The 19747-nt window shown below is 43.0% G+C and overlaps 1 protein-coding gene across 1 annotated transcript; it reads right to left on the reverse strand.

Annotated features, from left to right (window-relative positions):
* Positions 1-544: 544 nt before the first annotated feature.
* LOC149336829 (uncharacterized) lies at positions 545-9600 on the reverse strand. The gene is made up of 3 exons (XM_089554247.1): positions 4722-9600; positions 4567-4619; positions 545-2013 (listed from the first exon to the last, which is right to left on the reverse strand). The coding sequence occupies exons 1-3, from the start codon at positions 4904-4906 to the stop codon at positions 1523-1525; spliced, it is 729 nt and encodes a 242-aa protein (XP_089410373.1). The 5' UTR covers positions 4907-9600; the 3' UTR covers positions 545-1522.
* Positions 9601-19747: the final 10147 nt, after the last annotated feature.

Below are 19747 nucleotides of genomic sequence, written 5' to 3' on the forward strand. Positions count from 1 at the left end.
CAGGGTGCCACGCCTTGAATATGTTTCCGTCTCGTTCTGCTGTGCAAGTATTGCAAAATATCAACGCATTTGCCACACAGCCTGGCAGAAAGTATTTGGGCCTTTGTGTGGTCACTCCTGAAATTCACTGACCCAATGGCTTCCAGTTGGACGCAGTAGGAGTCGTCCATTGAATGAAAAGGCCACTTCTGCACTGTGCACGTTCGAGAGGTCAGCGGCCAACTTTAATAGACACACATTTTCAAGTCGTTGCTCCCAGCTGAGCAGTCACTGTCCCATCTGCATCCCTCCAGATCACTTCGGGTTGTTCTTCTACTTTGTGAGTCCCATTCTTCTGCCTGTCCTATATCCACAACAGTGTACTCCACATGAGAAAGAAAGGTGACTCTGCTACAATGGGGATCCTGACTGTACTTCATTTTTCCAAAATAAATTAACACAAATGTAACTTCAAAGACTCTTGATGCTATGAAATCTTTATGATTGCACAACATCACTGAGTGCATTGTGAGTAAAGCCAACAACCAAGAGAACACGTCATCGCTAAAAATGCGACTGTAAGATTTATTTTGAAATTTCTGCAAAAAAGCTCCACAACCACTTAGGTTCTATAAATGTAGGACTTTGGCTGAATAAGACAAAATTGCCAATCAAACATCAGCGAAGTAAAAAATACAAGATGAAATGGCAGAGCGAAAGCTCCTAAAAGAAGCAAATGAAAAATCTGTCAGCATGTGCTGCAGTTTCATTTTCATTAAAAAAGTACAAGCAGCTGACGATAGGAAAGACTGAAGCATGCCCTCACTCCTGTGAGGGGCAATTAAAAATGACAAGGTAGTGACCAACATAAACTTCCACCAGGACGTCTACAAATAAACACAATGTATCATTTCAAAACAGAGATCATTTATCCAATTTATATAGCAGCAAAAAAAAAATGCCAGAGCCACATTTCCTGGAAAACTTGCTGGATCCAACAGAAAATAAATATGAACCTTTCTCCCGTCTTCTTTTAGAAAGTGCAGCATTTTGAACCAGGTAAGCATTCCAAGAACATACTGTGCACAGTCTGCCAAACTTCTCGGAAATAGTTTGTTAACTATTGTTTCTCCTACAAGCAAAAAAGAGGCAAAAAGGATGCGGCTTCAGAAATTTGCAACCAAAACAAAACATTAATATTCTGCGAACACATCTAATAGTGTTAGTCTCATTTCAGGTCCAGAATAGCAGGATACTTTACAGCCAGTCACCTTAAAATTTTGCTACCGCTCATATTACAAATATTACAACTTGCATCAGATAGTGTCAACATGATTAATGTCAAAATCTCCTTCTGGATAATTTCAGTCAAGACATCACAATGAGATTAACAGATTCTTACAATGCAATGGCTGACAATAAATGGTCGCAGAACACCCTGCAACATAATTCAATAGCAAATGCCTTTAGATGAATAAACTGCGCACCAAGAGAACTTCAGACACAGCCAGTGCAAAAATCTACAAGTGCAAAAAAAAATCTACTACAGAGTTGCCTCCTTGTGAGATTGCAGATGGTAACGCAGGCTCGCCTTCCGCGCGAAGACCTCGGGGCACAGATGGCACCGGAATGGCTTCTCGCCTGTATGGATGCGGAGGTGTTCCCTCAGGGGTCCACTCTGTGTGAAGCGCTTGCCGCAGTGATCGCAGTGGTATGGCTTCTCGCCTGTGTGGACGCGAACATGCTGTGTCAGGATGCCCCTCTGTGTGAAGCGCTTGCCACAGTGATTACACTGGTGTGGCTTCTCGCCCGTATGGATACGGATGTGCCTCACAAGGTGGTCTGAAGTAGTGAACGCCTTGCTGCAATGGCTGCACTGGTAAGGACGCTCTCCAGTGTGGCTTCTCTGATGCCTCTTGAAGTTAGTGACATACGCTGTAGCATAGCCACAATCAGGGCACAGAAAGCACGTTCCGCATCCTTGCGAATTTTGTTGCGGAGACGAGGTGCAGCCACTCTTAGCTGCGACCAAACCTGCGCGAAGAAACAATACGTGGATTTTTTTAGACATAAAGGGTATGCCTCAATGCACTGATAACAGCTGGCCTATGTCTTTAGGTTAGTTAATGAATGCTGAGGATGCTCAAACTCAAGCTGGTCACATTTTGTTATGATCGAAGAACCGAGCCTTGCGATGCAGACCTAAATTAAAAGCTATTCTCTTTTAAACTAGGCCCATATTTCATATCACAAGGACAGCAAATCATAGCACATGACTCGAAAAACACTGTTGCTTCTGTAGCTGAGCAGTGCAGAGCATAAACTACAAACATTACATGCCCTCGCAGGACTTTATCAGTGTAAAGCACGACTTTCTGCAATAAGAGAAGCATACATTCAGTACTTCCTTGTTCAGAGGCACTGATTGACGCATAGCACCAGGTTGCATCACAGGCACACAATTTTTTAGCACCATTTCCCCTTCCCTTTTTTAGCACAACAAAGAAATTGCAAAGCACGACTGAAATTTCAGCTGCTGCTGTCATTCATGCACTCTGTAATGCAGCTATTCCAGCCATGTCAACACCGTACATGAAAAACAACAAACAGAAAAGGTGTGAGGCATAAATTAAAGTGAGAACTATAACAAACTAGAAATGAGACCTTGCAGATATGGAATAGTTTTAGCAGTCATAGCAACTGAAAACATGCATCGATGCCAACCATGTCAGTGACAAGGGTATTTCTATATTGTTACTGTTACTAAGATTTCCTAGCAATAATATGGTATAACTGCGGGGGAAGCGAAAGTGATTGGTGAGGATGGAGTCTGAAAAGTGACAACTCAGTCAGGAGTGCCGCACCTTGAATATGCTTCCGTCGCGTTTTGCTAAGCAAATTCTGCAAAATTTCAGTGCATTTGCCACACAGCCCAGCAGGAAGTATTGGGGCCTTTGTGTGGTCACTCCTGCAATTCATTGACCCCAATGACTTCCAGTTGGATGCAGTGGGAGTCGTTCATTGAATGAAAAGGCCACTTCAGCTTTGTGCGTGTTGGAGAGGTCAGCAGCCAACTTTAACAGATACATATTTTCAAGGCGTTGGTCCCAGATGCACAGTCACCGTCCCAACTCTATTCTTCCAGATCATTTCGGGTTCTTCTTCCACAGCGCGAATTCTGTTTTTCAGCCTCCGCAATATCCACAGCAGTGTGCTCCACATCACAAAGAAAGGTGGCAGTGCTAAACTTACGTTTGCGACCATACTTTATTTTTCCACAGTAAATTAACACAAACATTACTTCCAACACTCTTTATGATATGTAATCTCTATGGTTGCACAATATTACTGTGTGCAATGTAGGAAAGCCAACAACCAAGAGAACACGTAAATTGTTAAATTGGTTTTTGAGGAAAGGAAATGGCGCAGTGTCCGGGGACACCTGAACCACGCTGTAAGGGAAGGGAGGAAGGTAGGAGTGAAACAAGAAAGAGAAAAAGAGGTGCCGTAGTGGAGGTATCCGGAATAATTTCGACCACCTGGGGATCTGTAACGTGCACTGACAACGCACAGCACACGGGCGCCTCTTGCGTTTCGCCTCCATCGAAACGCGGCCGCCGCGGTCGGGTTCGAACCCGGGTACTCTGGCTCGGTAGACGGGCGCCTTACCACTGAGCCACCGCGGCGGGTTAAACACCATCACCAAAAGCTGCGAGTGTAAGACTTATTCTGAAATTTCCGCAAAAAAGCTGCACAACCACTCAGGTGCTGAAAATGTAGGATTTTGCACGAAGCAAAGGCTGCAAAGATGCAAACAACACAAAACTGCCCATCAATTATCACCAAGGAAGAAATAAAATGTAAAATGGCGAAGCAAAAACCCTTCAAAGACGCATAAAGAAAAATCTGTCAGCAAGTGCAGCAGCTTCATTTTCACCAGCAAAGTACAAGCAGCAGATGACAGGAAACACTGAAGCATGCCCTCACTCCCATGAGATGCAATGTAGAGAGCACAGTGTACAATTAATAATGACAAGGCAGCGACCATCATGAATTTCCACCAAAACACCTGCAAATAAAAACAATGTATCATTTCAAGACCGAGATCATTTATTCAATTTATATAGCAGCAAAAAGGAAAAAATGCCAGAGCCACATTTCCTGGAAAACTTGATGTATCCAACAGAAAATGAATATGAACATTTCTCCCATCTTATTTTAAAAAGGGAAGCATTTTGAACCATGCAAGCATTCCAAGAACATACCGTACACAGTCTGCCAAACTTTTCACAAATAGCTTGTTAACTACTCTTTCCCTTACAGGCAAGCAAGAGGCAAAAAGCATGCTGCTTTGGAAATTTGAAACCAAAACAAAACATTAAAATTCTGCAAACACATCTAATAGTGTTGCTCTCATTCCAGGAGCAGAATAATAGCAAGTTACTGTAGTCAGTAACCTTAAAATATTGTTACCGCTCATACTTTCTACAAATATTACATGTATCAGATAGTGTCAACATGATTAATGTCAAAATATCCTTCTGGATCATTTCAATCAAGACATCACGACGAAATTGACACTCTTACAATGCGCAATGGCTGACAATAACTTCTCCAATAAATGCTCGCAGAACACCCTGCTACATATTTCAATAGCAATTGCCTTGAAATGAATACACTGTGCACCAATAGGACTTCAGGCACAGCCTCCGCGAAAACTTACTTGGTAAAAAAAAAAATACTACACATTTGCCCTCTTGTGAGATCGCACATGGTGAAGTAGGCTCCCCTTCTGCGCAAAAACCAGGGGACATAGATGGCATCGGAACGGCTTCTCGCCTGTGTGGACACGGATGTGTTTTTTCAGGGTGCCCCTCTGTGTGAAGCGCTTGCCGCAGTGATTACACTGGTATGGCTTCTCGCCCATATGGATACGGATGTGCTGCAGAAGGTTGTCTGATGTCGTGAACGCCTTGCTGCAATGGCTGCACTGGTAAGGACGCTCTCCAGTGTGGCTTCTCTGGTGTCTCTTCAAATCATTCTTACGCAATGTAGTATAGCCACACTCGTGGCACAGAAAGCAGTTTCCGCATCCTTCTGTATTTTGTTGCAGAGACGAGGTGCAGCTACTCTTAGCTGTGACCAAACCTGCGCAAAGAAACAATGCATGTATCTCCTTAGATATGAAGGGTATGCATTAATACATTGATTACAGCTGGCCTATGTCTGTAGGTTAGTTGACAAATGGTGAGGATGCTCAAACTCAAGCTGATCAGGTCTTGTCATGATCGAAGAAACCAAGCCTTGATTAAGACCATGCAGGCCTAAAATAAAAGCTGTTCTCTTTTAGACTAGGCACACATTTCATATCACGAGGGCAGCCAATCACAAGTACATGACTCAAAAAACTGTTGCTTTTACAGCTGAGCTGACCAGAGAAGAAACTACAAACATTACATGCCATCGCTTGACTTTCACAGTGTAAAGCACAACTTGCTACAAAAAGAGAAGCACACATTTAGTACTTCCTAGTTCACAGGCACTGACAGGTTGCATTGCAGGCATACAATTTTTTAGCACCATTTCCCCTTGCCTTTTTCAGCACAACAAACAAGAATCCGCAGAAACACAACTGAACTTCCAGCTATTGCTGTCATTGATGCACTCTTTGATGTAGCCTTTCCAGCCATGCCAACAGCGTACATGAAAAAAAATTATTATAAAGCAGAGATGTGAGACCTTGCAGATGTGGAATAGTTTTGAACAGTCATAGCAATCGAAAATATGCATAGTTGCCAACCACATCAGTGACAAGAGTATTTCTATATCATTACTATTACACAAGGTTTCATAAGCAATAATATGGTTTAACTGCAGGGGTTTCAGTGCCATAGTTTCATGTTCCCAATGAATGCCTCAAATAACGCAAAGTCACGGCATACACGAAGATACTAAAGAGTGCAACAAGCCATACAGAAATTGACAGGGGCCTTTAGAGAGATCAGACACAGCGATACCAACTATTAACTACAATGCCAAGGCGCCAAGCGCAGTAAATAAAGAAAACACACATAAAGAGCAGGAACTGAGCAATTACTGCCATGGGGAAGCCGTCAAATAAAACATCACTGCTTCACTGTGAAGAATTTAAAACCACTGCAGTACTCGTTGAAATAAACACATCTTCTCCCACCTTTCCCAACAGATTTAAAGCCCAGAAACCTGGTTTATTTAGCCACTTGGGAAGAACGTAGTGCACGCTTGGGAGGCACCGAGCACAATGGTGGGTATGCTGTGTAAACTCCACCAAGTACCAAACTATCCGCTGCCAGCATCATTTGGACAAAGCATCATTATGTAAGGCATGTTACCTTTTTGCGCAGATTTACACTTAAGAGGGCATACTTTCTGGCTTAAAAAAGTGAAACTTTGATCAGACCAGCAAAGTCCTCATAAATCTTTCATCAAAATAAATGACTTTTAATTTGGGATCGCCCTTTCAAAAACAAGAAATTTTGTTTATCATGGTTCCAAGTACCATTGTGGATAGTCATTCTTGTGCGATATAACAAAAAGTGCTTGTCACTTTTTCTTTGTGCATTCAGTACATTATGAAAACGGCAACCACAAGTAAAACCATGATATAGTGATTCAAAGTGGACCATGCATAACACAAGCGTGTAGATGCATTTACAGAATCTCCGTTATGGCCTCCGACATGAGTTAGAATCATGAAGTAATGAATGCTGTCACTGTTTGAAACAATGCTATTTACTATTGGTCAAATGTTTAGGAGAATCCCCCAAGGTGGAGTAGAAAGCTGTTTAGCTTTCCTTTGTAGCCGTATGGCTGCGCTTGGGTGGATGCCAATGAGTAATTACTCCCTTATTACAAATCTACTCCACCTTGGGGGATTCTCCTAAACATTTGACCAACACTCTTCCCACTTCGAGTTACTGATCAATTCGCTCTCGCCCTACCATAAGCTTGCCGTCCCGGTTAGCTCAATTGGTAGAGCGACTGCTCCGGTGTGGCGGTGGTTCCGGGTTCGATCCCCGGACCAGGACGAATTTTTCTTTAACTACGAAGTTTCAGAGAAAGCTGTTAGCTTTCCTTTGTAGCCGTATGGCTGCGCTTGGGTGGATGCCAATGAGTAATTACTCCCTTATTGCTATTTACTATAACACCACACTCGCTAGTTCCAGGACCATGACTATCATGTGTTATGTAATCTATTCTGGACTTAAGCTAACTATGCACTGCCAACGCCAGGCCAACCATGCCTTGTCTAAGCATAAAAATTCATCTCGTGCATCTAGATAACTATAGCACCCGGAACTATCTCAATGAATCTAGATTATTAAAACACTCAAGAAACAGCTGCATAAAAAACTTTTGTAGATATTCAATCAAAAAGAGTACAAACTATAATTAACAAAATTAACCTCATGTACAGGTACTGTGCAGGATAAAAAAATGCAAAACTGCACTGCTGCTTTGCCCAACAGCCTGGCAGACAGCCACACAGTCTTGACTGAATTATGATCACCATGACTTACACAAGACGAATAAAATCTAGAGTCAAGATGTTGCACTGTTGCACAAGTGCCCCTACAAATATGAAATGGGCAGGCCAACAGCCATGTACGAATAGTGCATTGCTGGACCATGACATGATGCAATGATGCAGTCAAACTTGCTCTAATGCATTCCACAGTTCTGATTCCCCTGATGTGTTACCTGTTAACCTGACCTCACTTGTCATCTCGTTACAGAGTACCCTTGGTATATATAAACACCTCCATGACAATGTCTGAAGTTGCACTTCAGCGAACCTGAGGGCACTTTAAGGAGCAGTTCGAATGTTGCAAGGACAGAAGAACCAAGATATGCCTGCAGGGGGACCTCTGTGAACAAAAAAGTAAAAGTATGTATGCGCTTGTTGAACAGAAAACAAGCACAATTTTGTGGCAACTGCCTGCAGACATGCAGGAAATGTTACAGTGAATGCTCGCACAGCCTTTGATACAATATGTTGCAGCATGGCCAGAAGGCAGGCAACAATGTCTTGGTAACAGTCGCACAACTGACTTGCACGTCAACAGAAATGTCAGAAGAGGGACTTTTCACCTGAAAAACAACCAGAATGATAAGAAAAAATGCATCAACTCTAGGCAGAGCTCCTCAACATCTTTTTTCGAAATGGTGCTTGTTTAGGCTTTTGCAACACACACACAAGAGTGTGTGAGAAGCCTAGGCTACATGGTACAATTAGCGAATACAGCTGCAAAAAAAAAAGGAATTTAGATTCGCTTTGATTCAGGAAAGGCACTTGAAACACAGGCAAGAATAACAAATGTTATGCATGGCGCAAGAAAGTCAGAAAACCACTGAAAAAGAATGCATGTCAACCACCTTCCCATTGCAAATTAATATAAATATATGTATCACAAAGAGAGGCAGCTTTCATAGTGCCTATCATTAAACATGATTAAGACTGCACACTGCTCGCATATGGAAAACAGCCTTTCACTTTGCTCTGTACACTATGAAGAGTTACAAAAGTATTGAAGAACGAGAAATCACTGGATTCCCAAATTCAACGTAATCTTTGATGCAGGTAATCATAAATGGTTACGTCATCTTGCTGCTGTTATCATCCAAGTGTAATAACAAGTCTTATCTCCTGCTCTGATTGCTTTGAGCACAAATCAGTGGTTCCATCAAAAGGAACTGTCTTCGTGTTCAAAAATTAACGCAACAGAGTTTTGAAAACAGTGGCATTTACTGCAGAAGTGCTACCTGCAAAGTGTCGCAGCAGTTCCCAAACAGCTTTGTTTCAAGCTGGCTCAAAAAAGTGGGCCATTCGAGGCAAGTCGCACTACGAGTACACTGAGTGGCATCTGCCCAGCAAAGCAATACACAGCACATGAGTAAGTATGAGAATTGTGCTGTGAAGATCTTAATGCGACCTCATCTATAAACACAGCAATAAAACAGCTACTCCAAACTGTTTTTTAAATTAGAAATAACTGCAGATGCACAAAATTACAGCATGCAAGTGAGACAGCACAGAACCAAATTAGCTGGTCCCCACAAAGTGCTGAGGCTGCAAGTGCGCAATAAAGCTCCAGACTCAATGTCACTGAGAAGCTAGACGTAGAACGAATTGTGCGATGTTATGGAGATAACACCCGTTATGGAAATTAAGAGAGTTTCAGTAAAACTACAGCTTCATTGTAATTAGTGAGAGAAGCGAACACAATAACAGACATTGAGGTAATCGTTCGCTGTACTGCAAGGCATCAAGAAAAGAAAGGCAGTCAGGATGGACACAGCAAAGATAAACAGAGCATTTCGTTAAACTATTCAACAAATACGATATAGGTGATTAACAATGGCTTGGCTGGAAATTATTCAAAAACTGCTGGAGAGGAGACTTGAATTCTGTTGGAAATACGAGGTCTGCTTTCAAGCTGAAAAACAAACAGAAAATAAATCACCTCTTCCCATGACTTCATTGCATGCCTTCTTGTGACTTTAAACCCCATAAACCAAACCAAACCAAACCATTTTTTTCTCACACTTCATCGCACAGATAGAGAAGAGAAAGACACTTTATTTCCTTCTTTTTGTTTCTAATTATGCAGCTCATTGTAAATCTGAGGAGTTACCAAAGTCTGCCATTTCTTCTATGCTCCTTGTGTTTGGTTGTGCAATACTTGGTTTGCAAATTTAGGCAATTTTCAAGTGAATGTAGTCTTTGCAGAGAGCATAGATTTGTGAAGCTTTCATCAAGTGCTGGATTGATCCTCTATTTTCGTAAGTTTCGACTAGTGTCAGAACACTTTATAAGGCTATGGGGTTATCTCCTCACTTTTTTGCTGTAGCAATATGCATTTGTACTGAGGAATCTCATCTTACTGGTAAATTGGTCAATTGGCTTTTAAGGAAGGAAATGGCGCAGTATCTGTCTCACATATCTCGGCGGACACCTGAACCGTGCCGTAAGGAAAGGGAGGAAGGTGGAAGTGAAAGAAGAAAGAGAGAAAGAGGTGCCGGAATCGCACAGCACATGGGTGCCTTTAGCATTTTGCCTTCATCGAAACACAATGAAGTGTCTTTATAAATTTATAATGTGTTCCGACACTAGTTGAAACATACGAAAATAGAGGATCAATCTAGCACTTGTTGAAAGTCTTAGAAACCTGTGCTCTGAGCAAAGACTGCATTCACTTGAAAATTGCCTAAATTTGCAAAAAAATTTCATAACCAAACACAAGGAGCACAGAAGAGCTTCGAAACCTTGGTAACTTTTCATATTTACAATGAGCTGCATAATTAGAAAAAGAAAAGAAAATAAAGTGTCTCCTCCTACTCGCAAATGCAGTGGACAAGCTACTGCAAACCACTTGCTCTCATTAGTCGCGCTTATGAATGCTACACGAGATGAGTAACAAACACAAGGATGACACATGAAGAGATTAAATGTGTCAGAAAATACCAGGAAAGCTCTAAGAGGAAATATATAGTTGCACAGTGCACAAATCATGATGAAAATTACCATGAACCACCAAGGCACCCATTTATGATAATGAGCCTTAGATGCTTATACGCCAATAAACCAACATGACACAACACATTAAAATGGACATGGCTGCAAAACAAACAAGACAAAAAGGACCACAAATGTGGGCCCATTCCAAGGAATCTCCTGCATTGTAAAATTTCAAGAAGAGAAATCTCCATCATGTATTCTATGCCTGGAAAGGCAACCTACTGTTCTAAGCGTGCTCGTACATATGGCCCAACAGAAATATGAGTCCGAAGCCTAGCTACCTACCGCAGTTCAATACATAGCTGTGTTATCACCCTTGGCATAAAAGGATGACAGCTGAACTGCATTACTCTGACCACACACCGGATACTGAGATCACCAGACACACTCCTTTATTCACTCTGGCTCCCAACCTATAACTGGCCACTGAAGATGCATCGGAGTTGTTCTAAAGCACTGCAACTTTTTATCCTTGGCATCTTCATGTGAGCTCCAATGCCTGAAAAATAAAAAAAGTGAGCGCAATGACAGGAGCAGCTGACCGTAATCGTTCCAAGGGTTTCACATGGACGTGATGTAGGTTTGTTAAACTGAACGAAGGAGATTCTAGCTATGAATATTAGAACTATTAGCTAGGTTAATGTCTAGCATAATTGTATGGAACCTCTTTTAGATGCATGTTTTGACAGGGATGCTTTTTGCACATTGGCAAACATCAAGCCCCTTTTCGAACGGAGTCAGCATTAAGATGTAGCCCATGCTTAGTGGCATGAAGCGTTATCAACACTGTCCTTTCTACCACCTCCCTCAAAGGGGCATTGTGAACAAATTACAGTTGGCCTCCATCAACAAATAACCGCACTGTAACGAGGAGAGGACTACTTTCACAGGAAATTAAGCTTTTGTAAGCTAGGAAAGGAGGTGTCAGCATCACTGGCTCATTTCGGAAGTAAACTAAGATGCACCGCCAGAAATTTTTGGGCGCTGATTTCAAACCCTAAGCTGCACTGCCATGTACTTTTTTTCAGCAATCGATGCATCTTTCGGGGCCAGAAAAACATCAGCACAGGCAGAAGAATCCATAGAATCAAGTTTCACAAGGAACAAAAACGAAATGGAGTCGCCCTCACTCCTAATTGACAGGTCATGCTCTGCCAGAGCAAAGTTTGAATGCGCAAAGAAGCAGCTGACCACACTAACGACCACTTGGCTATTTTTCAAACCACTGAAAGCACCTTTTACTGGCCACTGCAAGAACCTTCGTTTATTTTCTAATTTAAAAAAGAAATTTCTTTTATTTTGCCTGGTTCATGTTTGGAGTGAGGCCGATGTGACTTGGCGAAACCCAGAGGTTGTTTTAGGCGAGCGCATGGTAGCTTTCCATGGCGTCAATGACGGCACAGTTTGTATACGTCATCCACCTTTTCTTCGTTCATGCCACCTAGGATGACGTCACGGAAAATTTCATCGCCACTGCTGCTCCGTGCCACACACACGATGTTCACCTCTACCCACCAGTTAACACGGCACTTGTCCTGGCTATGAGGTTTCACACTCGCTTCTCACGAAAAATTCCTGGGTTCGAATCCAACTCGTCCATCCTTTTTCTGTGATTTTTTCTGTTTATGCGATGCAGAAGAGCCACACACACATTGCTGAAATCGTTCACCACGGCCAGTAATGCTAGCATATTAATTAAAACACATCATTAAAGGCATGACACGTGAGCTCGTGCTGATCAAAGCCACAACTGCCTGCCTTGGCAGCATCAAGCACCAAAAGAAAACATTCGACAGAAGTCTGTCTGGTTGGGAAATTTAATGTTAGGAGAAGAACACTGCGAAGGGTGTGACCACCCAATTGACTTCGACAGCACCGTTGTATTGGAAACGGAAGCTAACCCACGCAGGAGGCTTCTACTCGAGTCGTGGCACATTCAGCAAACACGAGAGAATGTTAATCGTTCCCTGAGGACACTCCCCTCATCCTACGTCCATGGGCTGCGGCCATTGACCCGGAGGTCCTCCACGCAGGGGCTGAAAAAGCCAAGCTGCGCTCGCCCGTAGTCACACCATGAAGAAGGGGCCGAGCCGGTCCCGAAACGTCGTGTTTTTTCTGTATTTTACTTGGTTGGTGTCACTCACCTTCTCCTAGCATCAAGCATGTATGATGCACACATGGCTTCTGAGGTGACCTTACAGCCCACGAAATTTCTGAACACGAAGGATACACTGAATCCATAGTAATGCAGTGGTGATGTGTACAAGTAGACGAAAAAAAAAAACTGGAGCGGACACTTGAGCTCTGCCTTAACGGTATGACGTCATAGCGTCAATGGGTTCATATCCAGATATGTGGTCATCTTCTTTTCAATTCACAGATGGCTGGGAGTCCTCAGAGCACCTCTGACGCAGTGGTGGAGGTTGCGTATCCCGAGCAACCTCTTGCTGCCAATCGTTAATTCAACTGCCACCTGTCGCAGTGGGCAGTTTGCAAACAATCCAGTAGGCAGGTTGTGATGATGTCACAATGTCATGTGACCGAGGTGCCTCACCTGCCATCTAGTTTGCTTCTCTGGGGATTTTTTCACGGATTTTTCCATCGCAGCCAACAAAGCTGACTCCAGATTTTCTGCAACAAAGGGACCCTACATCTATTGTGTTAATACTGCTCCTCAACCCCGTCGTGTTGAGGGGTCAGTAGTTGCCTAGTCATATGAATGCAGTGCAGAAAAAAGAAATGCTAAAATGGCATTGCCAATTGCTATGCACCTTTGTTAGAATGAACACAGAGTGCACTTCACTCATTCACTGCTTTCTCGAGAGTCATAGAAGGCACCCAATCTTCACTGTTTACCAGATGCAATTCGATATTCGTTAGGCCCCTACGAAAGCGCATGTAAAGAAAACTGTGGGAAAACTGAAGATAGCCTATACAGCAGATAATTTCAGTATAATGACCAAGAGTCTACTTTCACTGAAAACGCACCCTTCATGGGATATTGCCAGCCCTGGCTATTCTCACGAGCAAACTGCGATAAGATTAATTATTTTTCATCCTGAATTTCTCAGGCTAGTCTACAATGCAGCTCACTTCGAGACAGCTATCACGGTGTCCTTTTCAGTCGTGATGCCACGAGCCAGAATTGAGCAACAGACAAAAATATGCCTCATATCTTGATTAAGCAATAAATGCATCTTTGGTAGTCAAACAAGCATCAGCATATATCCACAAAGAGCCAGGCAACCGCTTTCTACTCAGAAAAAAAAAAAAAAACTTATCTGAGTACCCCTTAAAACTCCACACAAAGCTCTGATTATGTTTGTATCATGGCATGGTACATAAGATTTAACGTTCCGGGGTGGCAAGTGGGCTATAAAAAACGCAGCAGTGGAGGGCTCCGGATTGGGCTCTTCATGTCCATTTACAATACACACGACATGAATGTCTTTGCATTTCAACCACAACACAATGCCGTTGCCATAGTCCGCATTTAAACCTTAAATCCACACCTCAGCAATCGACATCATCGCCAATGCGCCTCACCGTTGGATTGCATTTGTGTAAGGAATTTTGCATCGAGCTAAATTCCTTGAGTCACATACCTCTCAAAACAGCCTCTAAACTGGCAGCCTAAACAGCACTGAACCTAACTTTCTTTGTATGACCCACCACCAGGACAGCCTTCAACTTTAGCTTTAGATGGGAGAGTTTAAAAGACTGAAGATCTGTCAATGAGCACTGATGCTGTTATTGGGAAGCGAACATAGTATCTGGAAGCTTTGCATCCATTAGGGTGCTAGATTAACTAAAATGTTCTTCTGAATGACAGCTGGCTTGAGCGAAACATTTAAACAAGTATGCTTTTCTTAAAATATGCACGAAAAGAAAAAAAAACTCGAAAAAGTGTAGATGGGAGGGTGTTGAGCGTACAACTCGTGCACTTGTGGCAAAACCAGGTCCATCGTGCCTGCATTCCTCTTTTCTCTCTGTTTTCACTAGTTCCATTCGTTAGACAAAATTTACCAGCTCACCCAGGAAGCCACGCTTCTAAGAGTTCTGTTGCTTTTATCAGCTGACAAGAACCTCCGCGGATATAAATTATTTAATATAAAAAGTTAGTGAACTGAAAAAACAATTTAACATCTAGAGAAAAAATGTGAACAGAGCAGAATACAGGTAATGAGAGGCTCATAAGGATATATATGAATGAACTCCTCCATGTGATGTGTCACACTCTAGAAACTGAGCAAAGAAAACTGTAGGCGTCTCTTCTATTTTTATACATAACGATTCTGTCAAGTGTAGCCAAACGTTCAAGACATGGGTTCGGCTTTCAAGGGAGGCATATATAGTCTTTTTTTTTCTACGGTGTTGTGTTCCCTCCTAGCTAACAACATTCTAAATTTATTTTGCTCTGACTCTAACCATTGCAACAACCAAATCAATGAAAGCAACATTGTTGAGTTCTATGAAATACACATACAGTACATAAAAAGCTTTCTGACTTCCTGCACAAGAGCAACACAAACAGCATTTTGATTTACCGGCAACTCTTGAAGTTGACCGCAGTACCACTCCTGGCACAGTGGTGCAATGGTGCGCTACTGCCGTGCGATGGCAGAATCACAGAGAAGAAAACGTACCGTAAGTTGCACAGTCCGTCGCGTATACGTGCTTCGAAGTTCTTGCGCGTTTTTCTCCTTTATGGGGATTGGTCAAACTTGCGGCGCGTTCGTGACGTTGAATGTCCAAGCTTCGCAAAGCGCTACTAGCAGCGGTACCGCCGACAGCCGACGGGAAAGGGCGGCACCATGGGTGTGAGCGGAAAGAGCAGCTTGCCGCCGATCTCACCGTATATCGGCGACAGCAGTCCGCGCAGTGCGGCGGCCACGCGCTCCTGTTTACATTGCGTGCCTGACATGTTATTTTTTAAAGGCATACCTGCCGGCTCTTCGCTGCCTCGCTCTTCAGCGTGGTGTCACCGCGTTCCTGAATCACAGAGCTGTTCGGCGGCAGCTGCGATTGACCGAACACCAAGAGGTAGCGTTCAAATGAGGAAAGGAAATGACGCATAACTGTCTCACTTGTCTCACATGCCTGAGCCGCGCTGGAAGGGATAAAGAAGGATGTGAAAGAAAGTGATGAGATGAGGCAGCGCCTCTTCTGGATGAGGGAATCGGTCCGTGGATGATGGCAATGACGATGTGAAGCGTAGCCTCAGGGATTCGCGTTCAGGACTCGGATTTCGGGATCAAAGGCTGCAACTTGCAAGTGCCACCACCCTGTTTCAAAGGAGATGCTCTTATCTTCCATCCACCCATTCATATTAAGAGAAAAAAAGGAGGAAAATTCTTTCCACTCGTAGAAAGAAATTTTCAGGCAAGTGCACAGAGAACGTCACGAGCGGCGCAAACTTCAAAGCACGTACGCGGTGGACTCTGCGCTTAGGGTGCGTTTTGGTGACATTCGATTAGACGCGCACCTGTTCTCGTTTCCCCTGGGTGTTTGTTCGAATGAATCTGTGTCTCCAAAATTTTGCAGAGTGGCAGAGTAGCTAGCCACATATCACTCTTTCTGGCTGACCTTTTTGCCTTCGTTTCATTACATTTATCACCAGTCTATCTTATCCCTGAAATGTTTGACGGTGTCACGCTTCAAAACGAGTCAGGTAGGCCGCTACCAATTGCTCCACTGGCATTACGAGAGGCCACTTGTCCCTGTTTCACCTCATTGTGCATTAAATCGGCGTTCAAACCAAGAGCAAGTGCTGCATGCTCGCAGAAAGCTTTAACCCTGATGACGCGAACGACGTGCCAATATTTTTCATTGGAGGGTGATAACTTGAACCAGAGGTCGATAAAGCGTGCTGCAAACCCGAAAATAGGCATGCGTTTTCGGTCTTCGTGCGTTTTCCATGCGTTTTCCATGCATGCGTTTTCCGAAGTGTAATTAGTGCATGAAGTTAGCATTGTTTTTAATCAATCGAAATGCGTTAATGAGCATGGCGAACATATATAACTCTTTAAATTATATGAATTTTGATATTCATTATGGCAAAGAATATTCACAACAGCTGAAGTGATGAAACACTCAGAGATGCAGAGAAGAAAACACAAAGGCTGCCTATGTCTCCAGTGTGCACTGAAATCTTTCTTCATGGCCATATTGTCATCTTTGCCTCAATTGAAGTGTGGCTGTCACGGCAAAATGTCAAACTTTCAAACTTATGCTCAGCAGCAGAATGCAAGTGCAGCGGACCTGCTGCGCATCTAGAGAGGCATATATTAGCACAGCTGAGGTGTGGTTTTTCAAAGGATATAAATAGATGATGATGAAAAAAATTGTTCGTACAGTGCATAAAGTGGACTCCCGTCAGTTCGAACTAAAGCATTTGATCCTGTCAACATCATTTGTACCAAATTAAAAAGCCTCCCGTTGTTTTAACCTCACATAATTTGCACCAATATTTTCCCTTTTGTGCACACACATCAGGAGTTGACCGTCAATCGAAATGTTGTGTGTGTTGCTGTGGTGCAGGAAGTCAAGAAGCTTTATATTTAGTGTGTACGTATGCAAAGACATTGAACAGCCCTCATAGAACTGGACAGTATTGCTACTATTAAGTTGATTGTTGTAATGGTTAGCCTCGGAGAGCAAAAGAAATATAGAATCTTTTTAGCTAGGAGAGAACATAACACCATAGAAAAAAAAAGAGTATATATGCCTTTCTTGAATGCCAAACCCATGTCTTGAATGTTTGGCTACACTTGACGGAATCGGTACATATGTACGTATAAAAATAGAAGGGGAGGCACCTGCTGCTTTAGCCCACTTTGTAGAGTACCACACATCACATGGAGGCTGTGAATTTGGCTTCCACCAACAGCACGTTGTCTGTCACATTATCTTGAATATAAAATGATTGCTTGAAAGCTTTCCTTCTCTAAATGCTACAGTAACATTAAGCAATAAAAATAATACCTTGCTATGCTTTCCTTGGTTTGACAGGCTCTTGGCTTCATTCATATATAACATTTTGAGCCTATTATTACCTGTATTCTGCTCTGTTAATTTTCTCTCTAGATGTTCCATTTTTTGTATTCAGTTGGCTAATATTTTACATGAAATAATGTATCCTCAGACATTCTTGTCAGCTGATAAAAGCTACAGAACTCTTAGAAGTGTGGCCGGTGAATTGTGTTTAGTGAATGAAACCAATGAAAATAGACACAAAACAGGAGAAGATGCAGGCACAACAGGGCTGGTTTTACAACTATTGTAAGCGCTTAACACCTTCCTGTCTACCCCTCGTGTGTGTTGCGTCAATTTTCACTGGTTTCACTCGTCAGAAAACCTTCAGGTGATTTTTTTTTCTTCTTTTGTATATCTTTAAGAAAAGCATTGTTTGTTTAAATGTTTAGCTTAAGCCAACTGTGATTCAGAAGAACATTTTAGCTAATTTAGCACCCTAATGCATGCAAAGCTTCCAGATGCTATGTTTGCTTCCCATTCGATATCAGTGCTCATTGACAGATCATCTGTCTCTTAAACACCCCCTCCCACCCCCCAACGCTACGGTTGGGGTCTGTCCTGGAGGTTGGCCATAAAAAAGAAAGTTAGCTTCAGCGCTCTTAGGCAGTCAGTTTAGAGGCTGCTTTGAGAGGTATATGACTCGAGGCATTTAGCTGAGTCCAAAATTCCTTACGTTTGCCTTCTCTTGGAATCCACTCCGTTACCCTTAAGGACAAGCGGTTATCTTGCCTTCGCAAACATAGCAGGGGGCGGCAGAAAATTAGGTGGGCGGATGAGATTAAGAAATTTGCGAGAATATGGTGGCCGCGGCTGGCGAAGGACTGGGTTAATTGGAGAGACATGGGAGAGGCCTTTGCCCTGCAGTGGGCGTAGTCAGGCTGATGATGATAATGATGAAAATTCCTTACACAAGTGCAACCCAACAGTGTGGCGCATTGGCGATGATGTCGATTGCTGAGGTATAGATTTAAGGTTCAAAACGTGAACTATGGCAGAGGCGTTATATTGTGGTTGAAATGCAAAGACATCCATGTCGTGTGCGTTGTAAATGGACATGAAGAGCCCAATCCGGAGCCCTCCACTGCTGCGTTTTTTATAGCCCACGTGCGGCCCTAGAACGTTAAATCTTATGTACCATGCCATGATACAAACATGATCAGAGCTTTGTGTGGAGTTGGAAGGGGTACTCAGATAAGTTTTTTTCTTTTTTCTGAGTAGAAAGCGGTTGCCTGGCTCTTTGTGGATATATGCTGATGCTTGTTTGAGTACTAAAGATGCATTTATTGCTTATAATATTGAATTAAGATATGAGGCATATTTTTGTCTGTTGCTCAATTCTGGCTCGTGGCATCAAGACTGAAAAGGACACCGTGATCGCTGTCTCAAAGTGAGTGGCACTGTAGACTATCCTAAGAAATTCGTGGTGAAAAATGACTGACCTTATCCCAATTTGCTCGTGACAATAGCCAGGGCTGGCAATATCCCATGAAGGGTGCGTTTTCAGTGAAAGTAGACTGTTGGTCATTATACTGAAATAGTCTGCTGTATAGGCTATCTTCAGCTTTCCCACAGTTTTCTTTACATGCACTTTGGTAGGGGCCTCACAAATATCGAATTCATCTGGTGAACACTGAAGATTGCATGCCTTCTATGACTCTTGGGAAAGCAGTCAATGAGTGAAGTGCCCTCTGTGTTCATTCTAACAAAGGTGCACAGCAGTGGGCAGTGCCATTTCAGCATTTCTTTTTTCTGCATTGCATTCATATGACTCGGCAACTACTGCCCCCTCAACACCACGGGGTTGAGGAGCAGTATTAACACAATAGATGTAGGGTCCCCGTGTCGCAGAAAATCCGGAGTCAGCTTTGTTGGCTGCGGTGGGAAAATACGTGAAAAAATCCCCAGAGAAGCAACCTAGATGGCAGGTGAGGCACCTCGGTCACATGACATTGTGACGTCATCACAACCTACCTACTGGATTGTTTGCAAACTGCCCACTGCGACAGGTGGCAGTTAAATTAATAATTGGCTCCAAGAGGTTGCTCGGGATACGCAACCTCCACCACTGCGTTAGAGGTGCTCTGAGGACTCCCAGCCATCTGTGAATTGAAAAGAAGATGACCACGTATCTGGATATGAACCCACTAATGCTATGACATCATACCCTTAAGGCAG

This window comes from Amblyomma mixtum, chromosome 7 (genome assembly GCF_055824585.1).
Source record: "Amblyomma mixtum isolate Tamu chromosome 7, ASM5582458v1, whole genome shotgun sequence".
In the NCBI taxonomy this organism is placed as follows: domain Eukaryota; kingdom Metazoa; phylum Arthropoda; class Arachnida; order Ixodida; family Ixodidae; genus Amblyomma; species Amblyomma mixtum.